Here is a 13,221-nt window from a genome sequence, read left to right on the forward strand (position 1 = left end):
GTTAAAAATACCTTAATTTTTTTTAATTTTTCCAAATAAACACCCCCCCCAGCTCCCCCAAAGAGAACGGATCCGTTCCAATTATGTCAATCACGTATCTATAACTTGTGCTTATTCTTACCATCAAGTTTCATCCTGATCTCTCCACTCTAAGCGTTTTCCAAGATTGCTGTTTCTCCCCTCCAGCCCCCTATGTCCCCGGATCCGATTTGAATTGAAAATGAAGCATCTGAGATATAAGATCGTTCTATATATAAAGTTTTATTAAGATCCGATCACTCATTCGTAAGATAAAGATACCTCAATTTTCAAGTTTTCCAAAAATTCCGGTTTCCCCCTTCAACTCTTTCCAAGGTCACCGGATCTGGTCAGGATTTAAAATGAGTGCTGTAAAGCACAGGATCCTTCTAAATATCAAATTTCATTAAGATCTTATCACCCGTTCGTAAGTTACAAATACCTCATTTTTTAATTTTTCCGAATCACTCCCCCCCCAAGTCCACCAAAGAGCATATTCGGTCCGGTTATGTCAGTCACGTATCTTGGACTTTTTTTTGTTCTTTCCACCAAGTTTCATCCTGATCTCTCCGCTTTAAGTGTTTGCCAAGATTTCCGGTCCCCCAACTCCCCCTCCCAAAGACTCTGGATTCGGTCGGGATTTAAAATAACAGATCTGAGTTACGAGGTTCTTCTAAATATGAAATTTGATTAAAATTCGATCACTCCTTCGTATGCGCTAATCAAACTACTTAACCAATTCAACTTATCATATCCTTGCTAATCTATATCCATTATCCTAGTTTCTTCAAGTCTCAGACTCAACGAAAGAACAAGTTTTCAATATTTGTTCATTGTTGGGAACAATCGTTGTGGGGAAGGAGTCTGAAACCCCAAAGTCGACTATTATTCCTATTAATCTTAAGGAAGAATTGTACTCTCCAACTCCAACATTCGTGTTCGTCCACTTTATTGCTCGTTGTTCACCTGTCCACTTCTTGAAGTTCTCCATAATTAAGAGGATGTAACTTTATGTTGCACTAAAGAGTGAAGAAACTAATGCTTTTAAGCAGAAAGCCACAATATCTAGCTACAAACTATAGTAATAAATTTTTAGCATTAAGATTAATTGAAATACTATTTACCATTTTTGAATCAAATGCTTCAAATTCTGATCCTTCCTCACTTCACTTTATATTTTTTTTTTATTATCAAAACAAGTTTTTAAATTTACGTTACTATTCACTAGTTCTTCCTATGCTAGGGTTGCCCCTAATTTTCAAGATGTTCTAAGATTTAGGCTTTGAGTTCGGCATGTTCTAGGAAAAAAAAAACACTCTTGATAAAAAAAAAAAAAAATAAGACTGTTCGTCAAATGGTAGATGTATTCTCATCAATGAGAAATCAACCTTGGGCCCTTTGGTAGATCTATATGGCCCGTACTTCACTCAGCCTCCTAGCCTCGAAGGTGCGAGAGATTTCTTACCTTAACAGCCATTGCTAATCCGGTTTTCTTATACGTCATTTTGTTGACAGTGCCATAGGCTCCTCGTCCTATTTCCCCTTCGTCTAGGAGATCTTCAGATGTGAAATCTACCTCTTCATTATTTTCAATTCTTAATTTACCCGTTGATATCACTAACTGGTCACTAAAATTAATCAAAATAATCACAAACCGAAACACGCACTGGCCTCTTTTGTGCTCGGGGCAAGATCTTGATTAGCCACCCCCTTGTCGCCCAAAAATTATCAGGAAAAATTAAAAAAAATTGTTTATTAACAAATTATTTTCCATTTATTAATTAATCAATTATTTATTTTGTAATTATTTTTTTAACTCATAACTTATATTGTTCGATTATTATTAATTACTTTGATTTAATTATTTTCAGCATTATTTTACTTATTTTATGAATTAACAAATCATTTATTAATTGTACCCTCTATTGTTTATTTTTTATTTAAGAATTAACGACGCTTCTTGACTACTAAGGTCCCTACGTCGGCCCTGCAGTGCATTCCTGCAGCGTGATTCGATCTCTGGGTCCCGTATTACCAAGCTAAGGTCAAATCCACTGCGCCACTACAGGACGTACCCTCTATTGTACTTTAATAGGAACAAAATTTTAAAATCTATGCCCCTGGGTCCCTCTGCCCCCCTAAAACAGCCTCTGAAAACAGGTCAAAAACTGTTTCTCCTCTGTTCTTCAGCGGTTTTTGTTAATCAAAAAACCAAGCAACCTCAGTGGTTGCTAATCCTACACTTTTCAAATTTCACTTAAAATTCCCTTAATTTTGTTGAAAATGTTACCCTTAAACTTACATTTCATAAACATATAAATATGGCGAGCTTTGAGCATTTATCATCAAAAACTTTTGGTATGAGGAGTATTATATATATATATATATATATATATATATATATATATATATATATATATATATATATATATATATATATATATATATATATATATATATATATATATATATATATATATATATATATATATATATATATATATATATATATATATATATATATATATATATATATATATATATATATATATATATATATATATATATATATATATATATATATATATATATATATATATATATATATATATATATATATATATATATATATATATATATATATATATATATATATATATATATATATATATATATATATATATATATATATATATATATATATATATATATATATATATATATATATATATATATATATATATCATATATATATTTATCAGGTGACAAAACTGAAAAAACTAAAAAAAGGCAAAAACTACAAAAAAAACTAAAAACTAATAAAAAAAATAAAAAAGCTAAAAAACTAAAAAAACTAAAAAAAGGTAAAAACTACAAAAAAACTAAAAACTAATAAAAAAGCTAAAAAACTAAAAAAACTAAAAAAACTAAAAAAAGGCAAAAACTACAAAAAAAACTAAAAACTAATAAAAAAATAAAAAAGCTAAAAAACTAAAAAAACTAAAAAAACTAAAAAAAGGTAAAAAACTAAAAAAACTAAAAACTAAAAAAAAACTAAAAAAAAGGAAAAAACTGAAAAATAAGCTAAAATAAAGGTAAAAACCAATAAAAAACTAACAAAAAAAACTGAAAAAACTAAAAAAAGGCAAAAACTACAAAAAAAACTAAAAACTAATAAAAAAAGTAAAAAAGCTACAAAACTAAAAAAACTAAAAAAGGTAAAAAACTAAAAAAAATAAAAAATAAAAAAAAATAAAAAAAAAGAAAAAACTGAAAAATAAGCTAAAATAAAGGTAAAAACCAATAAAAAACTAAAAAGAAAAAAAGGAAAAAACTAAAAAAAAATTTCATCTAAAAAACTAAAAAAAACTAAAAAAGGTAAAAACTAAAAGAACTAAAAAAGAAAAAAATAAATGACGATACTCAAAGAGAAAGCGACCAGGACAAAAGGAATGTTCGATTAGCAATCAACAAAGCACCGGGACACAGGGAGTATAAATGACGACCAGGACATAAGTAAAAAAAAAAAAACTAACAAAACTTAAAAGAAGGTAAAAACTACAAAAAAACTAAAAAGAAAAAAACTAAAAAAAGGCAAAAACTACAAAAAAACTAAAAACTAATAAAAAAGCTAAAAAACTAAAAAAACTAAAAAAAGGCAAAAACTACAAAAAAAACTAAAAACTAATAAAAAAAATAAAAAAGCTAAAAAACTAAAAAAAATAAAAAAACTAAAAAAAGGTAAAAAACTAAAAAAACTAAAAACTAAAAAAAACTAAGAAAAAGGAAAAAACTGAAAAATAAGCTAAAATAAAGGTAAAAACCAATAAAAAACTAAAAAAAAAACTGAAAAAACTAAAAAAAGGCAAAAACTACAAAAAAAACTAAAAACTAATAAAAAAAGTAAAAAAGCTAAAAAACTAAAAAAACTAAAAAAACTAAAAAAAGGTAAAAAACTAAAAAAAAATAAAAAATAAAAAAAAACTAAAAAAAAAGGAAAAAACTGAAAAATAAGCTAAAATAAAGGTAAAAACCAATAAAAAACTAAAAAGAAAAAAAGGAAAAAACTAAAAAAAATTTTCATCTAAAAAACTAAAAAAAACTAAAAAAGGTAAAAACTAAAAGAACTAAAAAAGAAAAAAATAAATGACGACACTCAAAGAGAAAGCGACCAGGACAAAAGGAATGTTCGATTAGCAATCAACAAAGCACCGGGACACAGGGAGTATAAATGACGACCAGGACATAAGTAAAAAAAAAAACTAACAAAACTAAAAAGAAGGTAAAAACTACAAAAAAACTAAAAAGAAAAAAAAACTAAAAACTAATAAAAAAACTAAAAAATCTAAAAATCTAAATAAACTAAAAAAGAAAAAAAAGGAAAAAAATAAAGGAGAAAAACAAAACTAAAAAACGAATGTATATACAGACCGGGACACCGGGATACAAATGATGACCGGGACACAGGGAATATAAATGACGACCGGGACACAGGGACACAACTACAACGGGGACACCGGGGGAAACAGGGGGATATAAATGACGACCGGGACACCGGGACAGGGAATGGTCGATTAGCTATCACCATCAACAAAGCTCAAGGGCAATCATTAGAATCATGAGGTATAGATCTGAATACAGATTGTTTTCCCATGGACCATTATATGTTGCATGTTCAAGAGTCGGTAAACCTGACAATCTATTTATATGCAAAGACAATGGGACAGCAAAGAATGTTGTATATTCGCAAGTGTTACGTAGTTAAAACCATATATATATATATATATATATATATATATATATATATATATATATATATATATATATATATATATATATATATATATATATATATATATATATATATATATATATATATATATCTATCTGTATTCACAGGTGGGACATAGGGACACAACTACAATGGCGCGTAACTATTATGGCGCGTAACGACTTACGCGCGCAGGGGGGCTTGGGGGGGCGCGAAGCGCCCCCACCAACTAGGTGTTGGGGTGGCGCGAAGCGCCACCCCAACAGCTAGTCTATATATAAAAATAAGTTGTCTGTCTGTCTGTGGATCAGGTGACGTCATGTTTCTGTGTTGACTGACGTCATGAAATTAGTTGTCGTCATTTTTGCTTTGACGGTGACGTCATTAACGGTATTTAAGACGGTGACGGTGATTTTTCACGGAAAAATGTTTAATTGTAAAATGACTGAAGAACCTACAATGGCAACAGCCGAGGAAGCTGCTCAAAGAGTTTATGCCAAAAAACTTGCTGCTGATAGAGAAAGTAAGAAAAGAAAGCGTTCCGAGGAATCACAAGAACAGCAAGAAAACAGGCTTGCGGCTAAAGAACGCAAAACCGCGCAGTTAGATGAAAATCCACCTGGACAGCGAGAGTCAAAACATATCAAAACTGAAAATGATAGCGATGATGATTGGGTTTGGGATTTTGACATGGATAAGGTCATCAATGCCTACCAGATTTAAGTTAAAAAAACAAAGGTTCGTCGATATGTACTTCATGGTGACGCTGAAAAATAAAGAAGAAAAAGAAAACTGAAAAAAGAAAAAAGGTAAAAAACTAAAAAAAAACTAAAAAGAAAAAACACTCAAAGAGAAATTACAGACCGGGACACAAATGACGACCGAGACAGAGGGAATATAAGTGACGACCGGGAACCTCAAAGAGAAATTACAGACTGGGACACCCGGACACAAATCATGACCGGGACACAGGGAATATAAATGACGACCGGGACACAGGGACACAACTACAACGGGGACGCCGGGGGCACAGGCGGGATATATAAATGACGACCGGGACACAGGGATTGTTCGAATAGAAATTACAGACCGGGACACCGGGACACAAATGACGACCGGGACACCGGGACACAGGGAATATAAATGACGACCGGGACACTCAAAGAGAAATTACAAACTGGGACACCGGGACACAAATGACGACCGGGACACAGGGAATATAAATGACGACCGGGACACAGGGACACATCATTAGAATAATGAGGTATAGATCTGAATACGGATTGTTTTTCCCATGGACAATTATATGTTGCATGTTCAAGAGTCAGTAAACCTGACAATCTATTTATATGCACAGACAATGGGACAGCGAAGAATGTTGTATATTCGCACGTTTTACGTAGTTAAAAAAATATATTTATATCTATCTCTATTCACAGGTGGGACACAGGGACACAACTACAATGGCGCGTAACTAATATGGCGCGTAACGACTTACGCGCGCAGGGGGGCTTGGGGGGGCGCGAGGCGCCCCACCAACTAGGTGTTGGGGTGGCGCGAAGCGCCACCCCAACAGCTAGTATATATATATATATATATATATATATATATATCTATATAAAAATAAGTTGTTTGTCTGTCTGTCGACTGACGTCATTCGGATTGAGCTGTATGTCGTCATGAAGTTAGTTGTCGTCATGTTAGTTATGACGACGTCATGTTTGTCAACTGATGAAATTACAGACCGGAACACCGGGACACAAATGACGACCAGGACACCAGGAAACAGGGAATATAAATGACGACCGGGACACTCAAAGAGAAATTACAGACAGGGACACCAGGACACAAATAACGACCGAATCTATCTATATATATAAAAACTACCGTTGGGGGACATATAAATAGATTGTCAGGTTTACCGACTCTTGAACATGCAACATAAAAAAAAACTAAAAACTGAAAAACAAAAAAAAACTAAAAAAAAGGAAAAAAACTGAAAAATAAAGGAGGATATATATATATATATATATATATATATATATATATGTATATATATATATATATATATATATATATATATATATATATATATATATATATATATATATATATATATATATATATATATACTAGCTGTTGGGGTGGCGCTTTGCGCCAACCCAACACCTAGTTGGTGGGGCGCTTCTCCCCCCCCCCCAAGCCCCCCCGCGCGCGTAAGTCGTTACGCGCCATTGTAGCTGTGTCCCTGTGTCCCACCTGTGAATAGAGATAGATATAAATATATATTTTTAACAACGTAAAACATGCGAATATACAACATTCTTCGCTGTCCCATTGTCTGTGCACATAAATAGCATTTATATTTATATGTCTGTGCATATACAAAGCCTTATGTACTAATAATGACGTCATATGCAAACGCTCTTTTTACAAACAAACAAACATGCATACACACAACTCGATTCGCGCCACCCCAACACCTAGTTCGTGGGGCGCTTCGCGCCCCCCAAGCCCCCCCGCGCGCGTAAGTCGTTACGCGCCATATTAGTTACGCGCCATTGTAGCTGTGTCCCACCAGTGAATAGAGATATATATAAATATATATTTTTAACTACGTAAAACATGCGAATATACAACATTCTTCGCTGTCCCATTGTCTGTGCATATAAATAGCATTTATATTCCCTGTGTCCCGGTCGTCATTTGTGTCCTAGTGTCCCAGTTTGTATTTTCTCTTTGAGTGTCCCGGTCGTCATTTATATTCCCTGTGTCCCAGTGTCCCGGTTGTCATTTGTGTCCCGGTCTGTAATTTCTATTCAAACAATCCCTGTGTCTCAGTCGTCAATTATATATCCCGTCTGTGCCCCCGGCGTCCCCGTTGTAGTCGTTTCCCTGCGTCCCGGTCGTCATTTATATTCCCGGTCGTGATTTGTGTCCGGGTGTCCCAGTCTGTAATTTTTCTTTGAGGTTCCTGGTCGTCATTTATATTCCCTCTGTGTCGGTCGTCATTTGTGTCCCGGTCTGTAATTTATCTTTGAGTGTTTTTTCTTTTTAGTTTTTTTAGTTTTTTACATTTTTTCAGTTTTTTTTTTCTTCTTTATTTTTCAGCGTCACTATGAAGTACATATCGCCGAACCTTTGTTTTTTAACTTAAATCTGGTAGGCATTGATGACCTTATCCAAGTCAAAATCCCAAACCCAATCATCATCGCTATCATTTTCAGTTTTGATATGTTTTGACTCTCGCTTTCCAGGTGGATTTTCATCTAACTGCGCGGTTTTGCGTTCTTTAGCCGCAAGCCTGTTTTCTTGCTGTTCTTGTGATTCCTCGGCACGCTTTCTTTTCTTACTTTCTCTATCAGCTGCAAGCCTGTTTTCTTGCTGTTCTTGTGATTCCTCGGCACGCTTTCTTTTCTTACTTTCTCCATCAGCAGCAAGTTTTTTGGCATAGACTCTTTGAGCAGCTTCCTCGGCTGTTGCCATTGTAGCTTCTTCAGTCATTTTACAATTAAACATTTTTCCGTAAACACATGTCTTAAATACCATTAGTGACGTCACCGACATAGCAAAAATGACGACAACTAACTTCATGACGTCAGTCGACACAGAAACATGACGTCACCTGACAGACAGACATACAGACAGACAACTTATTTTTATATATATAGATAGATATATATCTATCTATCTATATATATAAAAATAAGTTGTCTGTCTGTGTGTCTGTCTGTGGATCAGGTGACGTCATGTTTCTGTGTTGACTGACGTCATGAAATTAGTTGTCGTCATTTTTGCTTTGACAGTGACGTCATTCAAGATATTTAAGACATATGTTCACGTAGAAATCTATTAATGTTTAAGTTTACAATGACTGATGAACTTACCATGGCAAAAGCCGATGAAGATGCTCAAAGAGTCTATGCCAAAAAACTTGCTGCTGATAGAGAAAGTCAGAAAAGAAAGCGTGCCGAGGAATCAAAAGAACAGCAAGGAAACAGGCTTGAGGCTGATAGAGAAAGAAAGAACAGAAAGCGTGCCGAGGAATCAAAAGAACAGCAAGGAAACAGGCTTGAGGCTGATAGAGAAAAAAAGAACAGAAAGCGTGCCGAGGAACTACCAGAGCAACGCGGAAGCAGACACGCTGCTAAAAGAGAAAGTGAAAAAAGAAGGCGTGCCGAGGAATTACAAGAACAGCAAGAAATCAGGCTTGCTGCTGATAGAGAAAGTAAGAAAAGAAAGCGTGCCGAGGAATCACAAGAACAGCAAGAAATCAGGCTTGCTGCTGATAGAGAAAGTAAGAAAAGAAAGCGTGCCGAGGAATCAGAGCAACCTGAAAGTTATCGCCTGGCATTCATGTACAACCCAGTCGATGATTATAGCTTGAGTAGATGTGTTCAAATCGGGACAATGTCTAAAATTTGTCCCTATTGCAAGGCCTTGAAATTCAAAGGTGAAACAATGGGAATGTGTTGCGCCTCAGGAAAAGTTAAACTTCCTCTATTGGCTGCACCACCAGAGCCATTGAAGACGAATGAATGCTTGCCTGAAAAATTCTAATTTATGGGCACACGTAAAAATATTAAAATTAACTACAAATATGCGTGTCCGATTGCAAAACGATGACTCTGGTCAAACATTTTCAGATCAATTGCTGACAATTGGAAACGGAAAGCTCCCAGTAGACTCAATTTCAGGACGTATACAACTACCTGCTGATTTCTGTAATTTAGTGACGTCCAAAAATGAATTGATTGAAAAAGTATTTCCGAATATTCTAAAAAATTATAAAAATAATAAATGGCTAAGTGAAAGAGCGATTCTCGCACCCAAAAATATAGACGTCCACGAAATCAACAATATTGTTTTGACCAAGATTCGAGACCAGGCAGTCCTTTACAAGTCAGTCGACACAGTTTTGGAACCAAATGAAGCGGTTAATTATCCATCTGAATTTTTAAATTCCATAGATCCTTCAGGGTTTCCACCACACGTGCTACAACTAAAAATAGGCATACCAATAATACTTTTAAGAAATATCAACCCACCAAAGCTTTGCAATGGCACGCGACTTGCCGTAAAAAAACAATGGAAAACCTAATAGAGGCCACAATCTTGACAAGGCCTTATGAGGGTGAGGCTGTTCTTATTCCTCGCATTCCCATGATTCCAACGGATCTGCTTTTTCAATTTAAAAGATTGCAATTCCCAATTCGATTAGTATTTGCAATCACCATTAACAAAGCTCAAGGTCAATCATTAGAAAAATGTGGTATAGATCTTAATACTGATTGTTTTTCCCATGGACAATTGTACGTTGCATGTTCGAGGGTCGGTAAACCTGACAATGTATCTATATGCAGCGACAATTGGACAGCGAAGAATGTTGTATATTCGCATGTTTTACGCAGTTAATTTGTATTGTATCTATCTATCTATCTATCTATATAAAAACGAGTTGTGTGGATGCATGTTTGTTTGTTTGTAAAAAGAGCGTTTGCATATGACGTCATTATTAGTACATACGGCTTTGTATATGCACAGACAATGGGAAAGCCAAGAATGTTGTTTATTCGCATTTTTTACGTAGTTTGAAACACATATATAAATCTATCTATATTCACAGGTGGGACACAGGGACACAACTACAATGGCGCATAACTAATATGGCGCGTAACGACTTATGCGCTCGGGGGGGCTTGGGGGGCGCGAATCGCCCCACCAACTAGGTGTTGCTTCGCGCCACCCCAACAACTAGTTGCCCCACGGAGCCCCCCCGCGCGCGTAAGTCGTTACGCGCCATATTAGTTACGCGCCATTGTAGTTGTGTCCCTATGTCCCACCTGTGAATATAGATATAGATATATATATATATATATATATATATATATATATATATATATATATATATATATATATATATATATATATATATATATATATATATATATATATATATATATATATATATATATATATATATATATATATATATATATATATGTATTCGGCGTGAATACATTCGTTTTGAGCAGCTTCCTCGGGTGTTGCCATTGTAGGTTCTTCAGTTATTTTACAATTAGAAATTTCTCTTTCAACGGTCTTCTTACAATTAAAAATTTGTCTTTGAACGATATTCTTAAATACCTGTGTCCTGGTCGTCATTTATATTGCCTGTGTCCCGGTCGTCATTTGTGTCCCGGTATCCCAGTCTTTAATTTCTCCTTGAGTGTCCCGGTCGTTATTTATATTCTCTCTGTCCCGATCGTCATTTGTGTCCCGGTCTGTAATTTCTCTTTGAGTGTTTTTTCTTTTTAGTATTTTTTAGTTTTTTACATTTTTTCTTTTTTCAGTTTTCTTTTTCTTCTTTATTTTTCAGCTTCACTATGAAATACATATCGCCGAACCTTTGTTTTTTTAACTAAAATCTGGTAGGCATTGATGACCTTATCCAAGTCAAGATCCCAAACCCAATCATCATCGCTATCATTTTCAGTTTTGATATGTTTTGACTCTCGCTGTCCAGGTGGATCTTCATCTAACTGCGCGGTTTTGCGTTCTTTAGCCTCAAGCCTGTTTCCTTGCTCTTCTTTTGATTCCTCGGCACGCTTTCTTTTCTGACTTTCTCTATCAGCAGCAAGTTTTTTGGCATAGACTCTTTGAGCATCTTCATCGGCTTTTGCCATTGTAAGTTCATCAGTCATTTTAAACTTAAACATTAATAGATTTCTACGTGAACATATATGTCTTAAATATCTTTAATGACGTCACCGTCATAGCAAAAATGACGACAACTAACTTCATGACGCCAGTCGACACAGAAACATAACGTCACCTGATCCACAGACAGACAACTTATTTTTATATATATATATATATATATATATATATATATATATATATATATATATATATATATATATATATATATATATATATATATATAATATATATATATATATATATGTTTCTAACTACGTAAAACTTGCGAATATACAACATTCTTTGCTGTCCCATCGTCTGTGCCTATAAATAGATTGTCAGGTTTACCGACTCTTGAACATGCAACGCATAATGGTCCATGGGAAAAACAATCTGTATTCAGATCTATACCTCATTATTCTAGTGATTGCCCTTGAGCTTTGTTGATGGTGATTGCTAATCGACCATTTCCTTTGTTGCCGTCGTCATTTATAAATCCCCCTGTGCCCCCCAGCGTCCCCGTTGTAGTTGTGTCCCTGTGTCCGGGTCGTCATTTATATTCCCTGTGTCCCCGTCGTCATTGTGTCCCCGGTGTCCCAGTCTGTGATTTCTATTTGAGTGTCCCGGGCGTCATTTATATTCGTCAGGATATTGTAGGGCATCGTAGCATCGATGAGTTTAAGCAATTCTTGTCAACTGATTGTTTCGCCTATAAAGAATATTATCTCGAGGTAAGAACTGATCACCGACCACAACGATTGCCACTTTGTTGATAGTTGCGTCATCAGGAGGCATCAATTCGATTGCTGTTTTTAAGCAGAAGCACTAAATTATTATTTTTGTGGAAAAGATGATATATATAAATATATATATATATTTTCTTTTTAGTTTTTTTGTAGTTTTTACCTTTTTTAGTTTTTTTCTTCTTTTGTATTAATGCTAAAGCCAAGGTTCAAACCTGGAGCCTCTCGGACCTAGAACCTGAAACATAACGCTTTACCAACTCAGCTACTTCGGCGTGAATACATTCGTTTTGAGCAGCTTCCTCGAGTGTTGCCATTGTAGGTTCTTCAGTCATTTTACAATTAGAAATTTCTCTTTCAACGGTCTTCTTACAATTAAAAATTTGTCTTTGAACGATATTCTTAAATACTTGTGTCCTGGTCGTCATTTATATTGCCTGTGTCCCGGTCGTCATTTGTGTCCCGTATCCCAGTCTGTAATTTCTCCTTGAGTGTCCCGGCCGTTATTTATATTCCCTCTGTCCCGGTCGTCATTTGTGTCCCGGTCTGTAATTTCTCTTTGAGTGTTTTTTCTTTTTAGTATTTTTTAGTTTTTTACATTTTTTCTTTTTTTTCAGTTTTCTTTTTCTTCTTTATTTTTCAGCTTCACTATGAAATACATATCGCCGAACCTTTGTTTTTTTAACTAAAATCTGGTAGGCATTGATGACCTTATCCAAGTCAAGATCCCAAACCCAATCATCATCGCTATCATTTTCAGTTTTGATATGTTTTGACTCTCGCTGTCCAGGTGGATCTTCATCTAACTGCGCGTGGAACTTCATGACGCCAGTCGACACAGAAACATGACGTCACCTGATCCACAGACAGACAACTTATTTTATATATATAGATAGATAATAATTCTAAAATTGTCAGGTAATTTTCTATTTTGAAATGAAAACTAAAAATTATTGCTCAGACAAACATAATATTTTTTGATATTTA

At 34.4% G+C, this 13,221-nt stretch overlaps 1 protein-coding gene across 1 annotated transcript in view; it reads right to left on the reverse strand.

Annotated features, from left to right (window-relative positions):
* LOC136027336 (dual specificity mitogen-activated protein kinase kinase 4-like) overlaps positions 1 to 13,221 on the reverse strand; it is a 57,483-nt gene that overhangs the window by 27,594 nt on the left and 16,668 nt on the right. Inside the window, exon 2 of the mRNA XM_065704480.1 lies at positions 1,484 to 1,646. Within this exon, the coding sequence (XP_065560552.1) occupies positions 1,484 to 1,522 (39 nt within the window). The 5' untranslated portion in view covers positions 1,523 to 1,646. The remainder of the gene's footprint in view (positions 1 to 1,483; positions 1,647 to 13,221) is intronic.

Source organism: Artemia franciscana, chromosome 1 (genome assembly GCF_032884065.1).
Source record: "Artemia franciscana chromosome 1, ASM3288406v1, whole genome shotgun sequence".
Classification (NCBI taxonomy): Eukaryota; Metazoa; Arthropoda; class Branchiopoda; order Anostraca; family Artemiidae; genus Artemia; species Artemia franciscana.